Raw genomic sequence first — 14,142 nt, forward strand, 5'->3', positions numbered from 1 at the left:
ATGGACAAAAACAGAAGTTGCTGTATACTCTCAGCAGGTCTGGCAACATCTGTGAAGAAAAAAATAGTGTTAACATAGACTGGGTGACCGGTTCACAGAGCATCTATGTTGCGCTCGCAAAAAAGACGCTAAGCTACCTGTTGCCAGTCTCTTTAACGCACCACACTGTTCCCTGGCCAACATCTCTGTCTCTGGCTTTTTGCAACGTTCCCGTGAAGCTCAACGCAAGCTGAAGAACAACATCTCATGTTCCGCTTGGGGACCCTACCACCCTTCAGACTCAATATCAAGTTCATTAATTTTAGGGCCTAAACTCTCCCATGTCCTCGCTCCCTACCCCTCACACATCAGGCCTTGTTATCACATAGCCAGGCATTACACACTATCCATTGTTAATCACAAACAGTCCCAATTGACAACTATCCACCCTCTTAGCCAGATCGTTTTGTCTCTCCAATTGCTCTTCTCTCTATTCCGGCTCTATCCTATCGTTTATTCCCTACCCCATCCCACTCCACATTTTTTGCATATAAACTGATGTTTTTCCAGCTACCACCAGTTCTGAGAAAGGGTCACCGGACCCGAAACGTCAAGTCTATTTTTTTTTCTTCACAGATGCTGCCGGACCTGCTCAGCTTTTCCAGCAGCTTTTGCTTTTGTTCCTGATTTAAAGCATTTGCCGTTCTTTCGGTATTTTTTTAAGAAATGTTATCGGATCCATGGTCAGGTCAGCGCTCACTAGTAAATGAAACAATGTGAAAGCTTTTCGGAGAGCAGAACAGCGTGTGGACTTGATCTTTCACACTCTCTCCATTCATTGCCGCTTGATCGGACAACAGTTGATCCTTCACGATCTCCGTAATGATTGTCTCTCTGTCAGAGAACAGTGATGTGAGTGGGTCATGAATCCTGACACTTTTCACTCCAGGATCCTGGAATTAGAGACCTTCAGGCGTAATGCATCCCCACTTCAGTTATGAACAAGCAGCTGATTATTACATCAATACTAACGCATGGACATTATCACCACACCTTCGTGTTTGATAGGATACAACAGAATACAGGGATTGCACTCCATGTGAACATAACATGTAATTACCTCCTCGTTCAGCCTGAGTGTCGACAACTCTCCCTGAAATAAAGACATGAGAATTAACGTGTTAAGAATCAATGCAGCACTTAGAAATAAAATAAACAGATACAATAAACACGGAGTCAGAACTGCCATTGCATTGCGAAATAAATGGTATATGGAAATGTGAAATCATCACTTCATGCAATACTTGTAAAACGTGAAACATAATTTCTTTAGAGAACAAATGTCGTCAAACTTTTTTTTCTCAAATTAACCGCATTGTTTTCACACAGGCAGACACTGCCAATACAAAGTAATGGGACTTTTGGTGAGCTTCTTTGGGATCCATCTGTTGGCAGTGTGAAGGTTTCACTAAATTACTGACTGTTCTTCTTAGTCTTGCATTATCGAATGGCTCACCAACGTTATGATCCCTGTATAAAGCATTATTTGTCAGTAGTCAAAGCAAGGCACCTCCATAAAATAAAATTCCGGGACTTAAGGTTTTTATTCAATGAACAGTACTGAAATAAAGAACGACTAACTTTACTTAGTCAGCAACGAACTCCAAAGTGTTTAATTCTTTTTAACTGTTGCATTTGGTCTCATGAACTTTGGATTTATCCTGCTCGGCTGTCTATATGGTAAAAGCATAGCAAAAGTTAGTCATTAGCAATATTCAGTAGCAAATCCCAATTTTCTCAATTCCAGGACCTGTGGGCTTACCAGGGATCAAAAAGACAGTTTAATATGTAATAGTCTAAAAACAATCTAGTGCTCAAAACAAAGGAAGGAGGTCATTCGGTCCAAGGGGCCTGTGCTGCCTCTTTCACCAAATTGCTGAATTAGTTCCATTCCCTTTCTTCATTGCCCACAAATTGTTGCTATGAGTACGCATTACCCCTGTTCAACTGCATTGGGGATGGGATGGTGATGAACCAGTTCTGTACATTTTGTACATTTTTGTACATTTCTGTACATTCATCGTTTACTGAGCTTGGCTTGTTAATGATGTTCATTGACAATATATCATATTCCGAACGCAAGTTGATGCGGAAATCGAAATAAATTTTATATTTAAATTAAGCTAAGTTTCCAATTAACTTGAACTTTGTCACATAAAATTTTGGATTTTTAGTTCCCCCCTCTGAATTATTTTCCTATCCAGTTTTTGAATTGTCTATAAACCACTAATTGGTTGTTTTCAATCTCTGAATCATTTTATTTCTATTTTCACGCATTGAGCCAATATGGGCCGTCTGTCCGTTATGTTTACAAACGGTCAATTAACCCTTGCCTTGATTCATTCAGTCCCCGCTATACAGATTCCCTGAAATACTGCATTCACCGACGTGACCGAGCCTTCTGCCAATTTGTGACGTGTGGGCAATATCCCTCTATGCTGAAACTTTATGACTATTTTTGTTTGGAATGTAGTTAGTCATGTACAATGAGCAACAAAAATCGGAGACAGTCTTGTAGGCTGGAGCGTTGGATGTGATATTTTCCTGATTCATTCAAATAAAAGTTCAGCAATTCTCCTTTCTCAGCCTGTACTATTTCCGATTTGCTCAAACCACCCACCATATCAGCTGTTCTCTCCCACATATTGCTGAATTACTGCTATGTTTGTGAGAATTTGAATCTATTTCATTATACACTGTTGCATACATGTAAAGATAATTAAAACCGTAAGAACACCGCTGATATGGTCGTAAAGAGGTGATAGGAAAGACATTAACAATGTTTTGAAGGACTGAGTAATATTGTACAAGATAAGCTGTTGACTTTAATGTGATATCTCAGACTTTATTGTTCCTTATTAACTGAACAGTTGTATAAAATTAAAAAAAAAACTACAACAGATCAGTGGCATCATTTTGAACAATGCAACTGATGCGAGCACTGTTACAAACTGAGACTACTGAAGGCTGTTAGTTGCGACTCGAGACAGAACATTATTATGAAATACTTCTGGTTCTTTTGGAACTTGTTTTGTTGTTTGAATTACTTATTATACATTTACTTTGTCACGTGAAATTTCCATTGCAGTATTGAGGAGACCAGACTTTCATTGAGGAGTGAGATGAGAGTCGGTGCGTTTACTGTACTCTACACATTTCACTCAGACAAAATCTATTTTTACGCACTTCGCTGCCTACTTCAAGTTGAAACAGTGTAACTAGCAAGGTGGTCAGAATATTTCAAGTCTGTTTCAGCGACACAAGAGTGACAGGAACAATGTTTTTGTTCTTTAATTACAGCATTAATTTTGATTTCATAATGCAATCACAATTTGACTGAACTCTCCCTAATTCAATTAGGTGTCAATCGAGACGGGGAATAAAAAGAATCAAATTACATACAACTACCAAAATGTAGAACGATTTTAATTTTTGATTGTGACTTATCGCTTAATATACATTATCTTAAAAAAGAAACGAAATGATTTGTTCACTTCTCGTTTTACATGATTTCATCAGTATTAAGGAAAAAAAGGACTGAATGGATTTCGTGCTATATCCGAGGAGCAGAACGATTTTGGGAATAAAGAATCCAATTTACAGTAAAAGAGAAAGGTTTGAGTTAAAAACTGTTTCCTGAATGTTCTTCTCCCATTTTTTTCCTTTTCTTTTTTACAAATGCATAATTTGAAAAAGTGCAGTGGTGGATTAAGAAGTCAATTATTCATAACTACATTACGATGTGAATATTGAAATGGTTAATGTAACTTGCAAGTTCATATTTCATACTCTCTTCTAATTGTTTAACCAAAAAAAATTTCAGCATACTTAAAGAAATCATTCACTATCGTGTTTTTTTTCTTAATCTGATCTGAGAATGTTGTTATTTCTAGATTAATAAATATTACATAAAACAATCCAATTTGTCTCACAGTTTTGTAGCTTGAAATCTTGCAAATAACAGAATAAAACAAGCAGTGTAGAAGAAATACACATCCACAGTAATATTACTTCTTTATCAAATCTGTTGGCTCGTATCAGTTCGTTTTCTGTCAACTGACAGTTCTATGTCTGGAATACTCATGCACCTGAACGAATAGACTCTGTCACATTATTCAATCATTTGTGGAAATCTAACTAAACACTCCTGGTCTCAAAGGTTCACAAACTAAATTCAAGCCTTTCTTCAAATGTTCTGAACAACATCTTTTCCTTTGAAAATTTGTTCTTGCACCAGCCCACAGCCAGGCCTTCTTCCAATGAATCCAAGAGTTTTCAATTAAATTACATCCAACGACTTCATGACGTCTCTCTCTCGTCGTCAACCCGACAATACATACCGATTCACTAAACTACATCAAAGCAAATTAGACACCAGACCAAAGGCAAAATAATGTGAAGGTTGGAAATATGAAACAAACACAGAGAACGCTGTAGAAACAAACAGTCCTAGCATCATATGAGGAGAGTGAAGCAGCTGTGTTCTTCAGTTCTGATGAGTAGTCATACCAGACTCGAAATTTTAGCTATTATTCTCTCTTCTTAGACGCTTCCAGACGTTCTGAGTTTCTCTAATATACTCTGTTTTGTTTAAAACATGACGCTGTATTCTAATTCTACAAAATTGAGAAAACAAGATATACAATCTGAACTGAGTTTTTCATCCTTTCGATACAAGTGGAGAGCAGATGCTGAATATTCTGCTTCATTCAAATTCTGACTCCAAAACATTGCTCACTGTCAGCAGTACACAGTCCAGGTCTATGAAGGAATATTCGCTGCTTGCAATGTTGCATTGAACTGCAACGTACTTTCAGATGCTAGACGTAATTTCGGGCAAAACAATTGACTTGATTCACATCCCGTCCATTAACTTAACAATTTAAAACATTTACCATCAATGTCCAGCCACCAGAAGTGGCACCAGCAGAGTTAACTGCAACAATTCAGTAAAACTCCTTCACACAACCTAACAAAACTACTCGCACACCATCTATAAAGGTGCACAGAATATAGAAACAGCATCACTTCGAAGTCCCCATCCTGATTGGAATGACCTTGTTGTTCCTTGACTGATGCTTGATCATGATTCTGTAATTACATTCCTCACGTATTATGTTATACCCAGACTCAATTGTATGCAGTGTTTCATGAATTCAGATTACTGCTGCTCGTCTGCATTTTCAGTAAGCCACACATTCCCATGCTTTTGAACAAATAGACAACAAAGAGTCGGGGGAATAATTTCGTAATATTAATTGTCACCGAACTCATTTTTCATTGAGAATAAATCAAGCAAAATATTCATTCTGCATATTTCAGTGTTACAGTTTTCGAAGAGTTTATTTGAAGAAAATTATGTCATTAACCAATATCCATAGAAACATATCAGTTCTGCATCAATGTGTCTATAGAAATCGTAAATGTAGGACAAGAGACTTAATTTAAATGGTTCTATAAATTATATCACACAATGTGCAAATGACCCACGTTATAAGTACAATCTGCGAGAATTATCCGCGTGTGAGTTTAAGTTCAAATGGTGCTGGACACAATATTAACTGGTGTTTTACAGACAGCGAGTTCACTGTTACCCCACGATCCGGTGCACCTGAATTTAACAGAAAATCCTTCCAGCTGTTTAGATTTTCTTAACAAGATGTAAAATTGCTTTCTTGTTTGCTTGCCTTAAGTGATAACACTGTAGCAAATAAAAGTAATGAAAATAAGATGAAATGAGCAAACTGCCTCGATATTTCCATTCAAATCATCTCCGCAACTAAGTTTGGCACAACACTCCCCAAGACCAGAAAACAAGTTTGAAATTCATTTAAATTTTTGAAGCACTATCACCACCAGCAAAATTATAGTGTTTTCATCCCTGTCTCAGTAAGCAGCAATCTTGCTGCCGACTCTGAAAGACAATTGTTCTAATGGATTTCTAGAGCTTTGGGCATCAAATCAATGCTGAATGAACAGTGCGATGCTAACGGTAGTTTACACGCATATTTTAGTGTCCTCGAGACACTGCAGAAAACGTAGATCCTGTCGGGCTGTTCCCTGAGCGGACTGCCTCAGTCATTTGGGAGAATGATTCATCACCTGTACGTTCGAACAAGCGCCAGTACATTGTCTAGCTATTGGTGAGAAGGGCGCAAGCTGTGAGATGCTTCACCCGCACCTGGACTGTTAGCACAGAGCCACACTGCCCTCATAGTGGCTGCTGAAGGGTGCGGGTTGGGGGAGTCTGGGTAGAGACTGTCGCACGTATCCTTCTGGAATGTGCCTTGGCAAAAAGTGTCTGGAAAATGATGAAGTAATGCTTGTCGAGGTTCCCCCCAAGCAGCTCCGTCACACAGTACTGTGTGCTCGATGGTCTGCTCCCCGGGGCACACATTAAAACAAAAATCGACTGCACCTGGAAAACCATCAACTTGGTGAAAGATACTCTTTGGTCTGCAAGAAACCTGGTGGTCTTCCAGTGCAAGGAAGTGATCCTTACTGAGTTTTGCAGACTGGCACATTCCAAGGTCCAGGACTATTTGTTGAGGATGAACTAAAACATCGGGCAGCTTTGCCAAGGCACAGTGGGGAAGATCCATGACCTGAGGTCATCTTACCGAAGTTAAGTGGGGGTCCTTTCAATCATCAGACACTTCCGATGCCTCCAAAGTATGTGAGTACAATCTTATGCAAGAGAGATATGCCTTTGGCTTGTGTGCTGGATAGAGTCATACTCCAGTGTTTGTTTGTTTGTACCAATATATGCTACTACACAGAACCAAACTTCTTTAGTGACTATTTATGCACAGAAAGACATTTTATGAATTAAGTATCTTTTTTTAAATTTAAAACAAAAAATGCAATAGACGCTAACCTGATGATTCGACTGAACTTTCAGCAACAACAGTTCCAATATAGGCAAATACTTTATCGTTATTCACCTGGGCAGTAACAAACTTTTCACCAAATTCAGTTAATAAAAAAAAAAACTAGCAAACAAAAGAATAACAAAGAACTGCGGACGCAGGAAATCAGAAACAAAACCAGAAATTGCTGGGAAAACTAAGCAGGTCTGGAAGCATCTGTTGTCTGAAAGCACATTAACTTTGCGGGTCCAGTGACCCTTCTGTTTTTGCCAAGATAAGCCGCGAATTATACTCATTTTCAGAGCGATGATTGCAGTACTTTTCTTCGAGAAAAATGTTTGTCATGTTTCCAAAAGTGCAGATATGTCTCAAAAACAAAATGCATCATATTGGCACACATTTTCTTCGTTTCACTGAGGACATGAACCATGCGGTATTAATGCATCACTATCTAGAAAGTGTTGGTGGAATCTAAAGAGGAGAAATACTAACTAAAATTAATGTCCCATCAAGCTCCCAAAGTATCAATTTCTATTTTACATTTTTAAAAATACTGACAAATAATTTAGATAAATGTTGTTCAGGAGGTTTCCCGACTACACATGCTGTTAAACCAGCGACAGACACTGTTTCTAACAAACGCAAACTGATCAGGTTTTCAACTCCATGATCGACACAGAAGCCATGAATACAGTGAAAGGATTCTGTGTGTGCGTGTGGTGGAGTGGTTTAGGCAGGGGGTTGATTGGGGAGCTCTGAAGTCTCATAAACTGTTACACAATCCGTCATAGAGAAATGAAGACAATATAATTTCATTCCATGCTATGTCAATATTTTTTTTCTCGCGCACCCTGATCACTATACTGTTATCATTTATATCTAAGTAATGACTAACCTATCAATAATTGTGAGAATGTATTCAATACACTATAACTCACAGTTCAATAGCTGAAGAAGAAGCAAGTTCAGGAGTGTTACCAACATCGTCCCAATTCCTGGTATCAGGTGAAATATGAAAATTAGTTGAGTGCTGCTCACAGATACTGAGCAGCAGTTAATGTATCAAATGGCTCCTTGATTTCTGTAAGAATCAGTTCGTTGGCCACGGTTTGTACAGGGGCCCTTGTTTCGTTCCAACAACCAATAGATTTTCATGTGTGCATACTGTGAAATAAAGTCTTGACTTCTACACCAATGAGAAGTGATTTGTCCATTAATGGTTAAAATGAAGACGGGTTGCAAACATCAGCTCTTCTTGAGAGATAAATGACTTTTTAGATGCTGAGTCGGAAGCAAGTCCCGAATCCGGAATCCATATCATAGAATCACACAACCACATGAGGTTATTGGTGTCAGATTATTTGTAAACGCTGTGCAATTCAGCATCGCATCGACCAGATGGAAAAACAACTCCTCGATTTCCGCTTCTGCACTTCACACTCTTAAGGAGTCAAAATGGAGACCAATAACTTCAGAACAATTCTTTATCCTTCCTTTGAATTACAATTCACCCCCTTCCTCCTTTACGTATCTGTATCCTGTCAGCATCGGTCTCAGAGGAGCAGATTCATTTTCATCTCATCGTACCAATCAATAGCCCCCATTCTGCATCTTAATTCCGTCCTTTATTGTAACTAGCAGTCCCTTCGTCGTTCGTTCTTGTCATAATCGCCATCTGTTTCCACTCGCTCCTTCTCCTCATTCTGTACACAATTTTAAAACTATCATTATCCCAAACAGTCATTTTGGACTCAAAACTCACTTTCCCTCTCCACAGGTGCTGCCAGAATTGTTGACTGTCTCCATTGTTTGCTGTTTTTAAAAATATTTTAGCTTTTAGTTATTCTGAAAAGGTTCACCCTTCAACTAATTTTCAAATGACCTTAAATATATCATCAAAATTCTTATTTGAGCATTATTTTAGACCGTGGTTTCCACATATCCACTACACCCTGAATGAGATTATTCTCCTCATTGTCCCTTTCAATATTTGACCAATCATGGCCATTTGGTGAAAATTCCTTACCCACTCATTTCCAAGACGAAATGATTATTTTCCGTCTTCCTCTGCACTATCTGGTCAAAGTCCAAATAAATTTGGTTTTGCACCTCAGATTTGCGGATCCAGCGGAACAAATAATGCGCAATACAATATAATCTATGACAATTCAACTTTGCCACATATTGGAATTCCCATGCATCCTTTTAATATTTCTCGACTGTAAAGGCTCCAAGGGTTGACATCATGGCGCCGTGATTTTCCATCTATCTTATATATAAATGCAATCTAAAGATGATCAACCCCTAGGGCCTGATAATTTGCGTTTATCGACACTTTCGGAAGTGGTAACAGATTCAATTAATGTTTTGGTACACCATATTGCAAACGGTTGCAGATTCAGCAATTTACTGACTAGGACTGTGAATTAGTACACGGACGAGAAAATAGCATCTTTTCAACTAAAAACGGTGATAAGTGGGGTACTAGAAAAGTCAGCTGTTGGGTCTTAGCTATTCACAATGTATATCGACGATTTTGACAAGGGAATCAAATGTGATATTGCCAGGTTTGCTGATGAGAGCCATGCAAAAAGGCTTCAAGGCTTTCTGGACACTTTAAGCAAGTGAGCAAATATATGAAAGATGCAGTCTAATTATGATTAATGTGACGTTATCGACATTGGAGGGAAAATAAAAGAGAACAGAATACCATTGTGTTATTTAAATATTTAAAGATTAGGAAGTGGTGAGGAACAAAGTGGTGCGGGTGACCTTGAAAATCAGTATCTGCAAGCAAGAAAGCAGGTACGAGATAAAGAGGCAAGTGGTAAGTTGGACTTCATTGAACCAATGCTTCAGTACAACAGCAAGGTCTTTTATTTACAGTGTTTGTACAGGCGTCGACAGAGAACACGGCTGAAGTATTGTGCTTAGAAGAAGGAGAGAGGATCTTACTGAAACGTATCTAATGACATTTGGCCTGGACAAAAAGACGAACACTTGGCTTCGTGTACCCTCCACCTGGCTTAAGGTATCCGAAAAAAGGGACAACACGTTCTTTGGATTCTGGGAAGGTTATTTCAGCCAGGGGTAACAATACCTGTCTTAACTCAGAGGAGACTGAGTCAGAGGAATTCTCCAACGCATATAGCTGTCATTGAATACATTTAATAAGAAGTGAGTAGATTTTCTGCCATGAAATCTTGTACATGAAGACTGGGGAAGATAACGGTAAATGTAAGGTTCCAGACGATCATCTGGTTGCTCTATTATTAGAGAGAGAAATAGACAGAGCAAGAGAGAGAGGGAGAGACAGAGAAAGAGACAGAGAAAGAGACAGAGAGACGACTGGTGATGAGTTTAAACGAAGGATCACTAGGCCTCAGATGGGGGATGAATTTGAAAAAAGGCAGATCCCTCAAGGTGTCTTCAGCCGAAGTGGGAAACTGTTAATTCAGTTGGGTGGTATTCTGGTTTGCAACACAGAGTAATGTCAAAAAGTATTTAAGAATTTGTGTGCACATATGGGTCATAGTGTCATACATCTCAATCAGGAACAGGCCCTTCGTTCCACCATTGATATATTGAAGAACAAACAATCCCATTTACCTGTATTTTGTCCATAGACTACTGTTCCTTGTCATTTTAATTCCTCAACCAGATGCAGAATTGCAATGCAATCATGTCCTTCTGATAGTATGGATAGTAGAACTGTACATAGTATTTCATCTGTGGCCAAAACAATATTGTTTCAAGTATTAACAAGACGTCCTTGCTCCTATGATCTGTGCCCCGTGTAACAAAGGCAAACATCCCGTGTGCTTTCTTCAACAACCTGTCTACCTGTGCTGAGACCTTCAGTGATTTACACACGGTACATTAAAGTCCCTTTGCTCCTCGATGCTCCCCAAAGACCTACCATTTATTATGTACAACCTTCCCTTATTATACCACCAAGATACATAACCGTTCACTTGTCAGGATTAAATTCCATTTGCCATTACCCTGCCCAATTTGCCAGCTGATCGCTATCAGACTGTAGCCTGAAACCATCCTCTTCACTATGAAAAGCACCATCAATTTTTACGTACTCTGAAAACTAGCTAATTATATCTTCCACATTCATATGCAAGCTGTAAGTACATAACAAACAGGAAGGATTCAAGCAACACTCTCTGTGCGAGACTGCTTGTCACAAGCTTCCAATGATAAAAACAAAATCCCCAATAACTCTTCGCCTCCTATTTGCAAGCGAATTTTGAATCTAGTTTTTTAACTTACCTTGGATCACACAGGCTCTTATTTTTTTGACCAGCCTTCTATGTGGGACCTAGTCAAAGGCCTTACTGACGTCCATGTAAACCACATCAACTGCAGTATCCTCATAAATATATTTAAATACTTTTACAAAAGACTCAAATAAATTAATCAGATAATATCTCTCCCTAACAAATCAATACTGACGATCCCTGATCAACCCCTTCATCCTGTGCCTCAGAATGTTTTCCAATACTTTCCCTGCCCAATATATATGACTAACGTAGCTGTTACTATCTCGCCAATCTCTTTTTCCACTTGACCAATTTTGTTCCCTTGTATTAGATCTAGCATTGCCCCTATTTCTAGTAGGACCACTTACATACTGACACAAAATAAGTTCCTTGATACACTTTAAGAATTCCATCTTGTCTAATTCTTTCGCATTGAGTTGATACCCGTTAATATCAGCAAAAATGAAATATCTTGCAAGTCCCAACCCATTCATGTCATATATTCCTGTGATGTGGAGGTGCCACTGTTGAACTGGGGTGGACAATGTCAGAAACTCACACGACACAGCGTTATAATACAACAGGTTTATTTCAAAACACATGCTCTCGGAGTCTTGCTCCTTCTATCATCTGAAGAAGCAGCAATACTCCGAAATTGTGTGCTTTCAAATAAATCTATTGACCTATAACCTGGTGTCGTATGATTTTTGACAATATATTTTTGTATTCATACCGAATGGTGGAGCAATATTGTCTGGCCGAATAGTTTAATCAATTTTTTTTTTCTCCTTGTCTTCATGAATTCCAGATGCAATTTTACATGTTCAGTCAACTTTCATGTAGATGTTATTTCCCTGTAAACTAAAATTGCAAACCAGTTGAATAGACAGTCACAGTGGTTTGTTCATACATTTATATTATTTTATTTTTTGATGCGATTTAGAATTCTCCATCTTGGCCTGTATTCTTTACCCACTCCTAATTGAACTTGGACTGAGTGGCTTGCTAAGCGAATTCAGATATCAGTTAAGGTACAACTGCTGTACGGTATTGTGGCTCCTGTTTCAGAAATGGGCAAGACTTGATAAGTATGACAGATTTCCTTCCCTCAGTATCATGTGTATGCCAGATGAATTGCTATGGCAATAGATCAAATGTCAGATCTCAGATCTTGTTTTAAGTATTGATTTGAAATTCTACCTTCTGCCGTAGCATGCTTTGCAATCCAGTTCATTGGCCGTCAAATGATCGGCCCAGTATCAGTTCATCTCCGTTACTGTCTCTCCTAAAAACCAAATTTGCAGTAGATGAATTAGACCTGATTAATACAACAGATGGAATTTGAATCTCGAGGACTATTGGTCCATGTGGAACCCTGTTTAAGTTCATGTCATTCCAGCAACATTTTCATAGAAATGTGTGGAGCAATGCACAAAAAAAAAGAGATAAATGTGCACCAATTTAGAATTTGGAAATTGTTTCCTGGCAGTTTAGAACATGTGGACCAGAAATGAGGACAGATCAGAGCTTCTAGAGTATTCAGTTGTGAAAGGAAATACAGACCACGTTCTGAAATCCAAACGATTTCCCTGTAGCCAACTTCGCATGACATTTTAAAATTTAATTATCAAACAGGGGTATCTATGCCTCGGCCAGCACTTATTGCCCATCTCTAGTTGCCCTTGCGAAGTGGTGGTGAACTGTCTTTTTGAACAGCTGCAGTCAATATGAAGTGGGTTGACCCACAATGCCATTAGGGAGAGAATTCCAGAATTTGACCCAGTGACACTGAAGGAATGGTGATATATATCTACGTCAGGATGATGAGTGGCACGGGAACTGGCAGCGTTCCTATAAATCACTGCCCTTTCTCTATCAGATGAAAGTGATCACAGGTTTTGAAGGTGCTGTCTGAGGAACATTGATGGATTTACTAAAACAAAGAACAACAAAGAACAACACAGAAAATTCCAGCACAGGAACAGGCCCTTCGGTCCTCCAAGCCTGCACCGACATGCTGTCCGTCACAACTAAAATCCCCTACCCTTCAGAGGACCGTATCCCTCTATTCCCATCCTATTCATGTATTTGTCAAGACGCCCTTTAAAACTCACTATAGTATCTGCTTCCACGACCTCTCCCGGCAGCGAATTCCAGGTACCCACCACCCTCTGTGTAAAAAACTTGCCTCGTACATCACGTTTAAACCTTTCCAATTGCACCTTAAACCTATGGCCCCTGGTAACTGACTCTTCCATGCTGGGAAAAACAGCTTCTGACTTTCCACTCTGTCCATGCCCTTCATAATCTTGTAGAATTCTATCAGGTCGCCCCTCAACCTCCGTCGTGCCAGTGAGAACAACCTCAGTTTCTCCAACCTCTTCTCATAGTTAATGCCCTCCACACCAGGCAAAATCCTGGTAAATCATTCCTGTATCCTCTCCAAAGCCACTAAATCTTTCTGGTAGTGTGGCGACCAGAATTGAACACAATATTCCAAATGCAGCCAAACTAAGTTTCTATAAAGCTGCAACATTTCCTGCCAGTTTTTAAACTCTAGTTCCCAGCTGATGAATGCAAGCATGATGTATGCCTTGTTGACCACTTTTACCCCCTGCGTTGCCACTTTCAGTGACCTGTGCACCTGTACACCCAGATCCCCTGCCTATCAGTACACTTCAGGTTTCTGCCATTTACTGTATATTTTCCATTTGGATTAGACATTACAAAATGCATTACCTCACATTTTTCCGGTTTAAGGCCCATCTGCCATCTCTCTGCCCAAGCCACCAACTGATCTATATCCAATTGTATCCTTTGATGGTCATCGCTCTCTGCAATTCCACCAACTTTTGTGTCATCGGCAAACTTACTGATCAGACCAGTTACATTTTCGTCCAAATCATATATATATATACATATATAGAACAAATAGAAATGTTACAAACAATCGAGGTCACAGC

General features: G+C 39.1%; 1 protein-coding gene across 1 annotated transcript in view; it reads right to left on the minus strand.

Moving 5' to 3' along the window:
- LOC109935755 (scavenger receptor cysteine-rich type 1 protein M130-like) overlaps positions 1 to 14,142 on the minus strand; it is a 156,672-nt gene that overhangs the window by 78,577 nt on the left and 63,953 nt on the right. Inside the window, exon 9 of the mRNA XM_048619057.1 lies at positions 1,100 to 1,132. Within this exon, the coding sequence (XP_048475014.1) occupies positions 1,100 to 1,132 (33 nt within the window). The remainder of the gene's footprint in view (positions 1 to 1,099; positions 1,133 to 14,142) is intronic.

Source organism: Rhincodon typus, chromosome 42, assembly GCF_021869965.1.
Source record: "Rhincodon typus isolate 14 chromosome 42, sRhiTyp1.1, whole genome shotgun sequence".
In the NCBI taxonomy this organism is placed as follows: Eukaryota; Metazoa; Chordata; class Chondrichthyes; order Orectolobiformes; family Rhincodontidae; genus Rhincodon; species Rhincodon typus.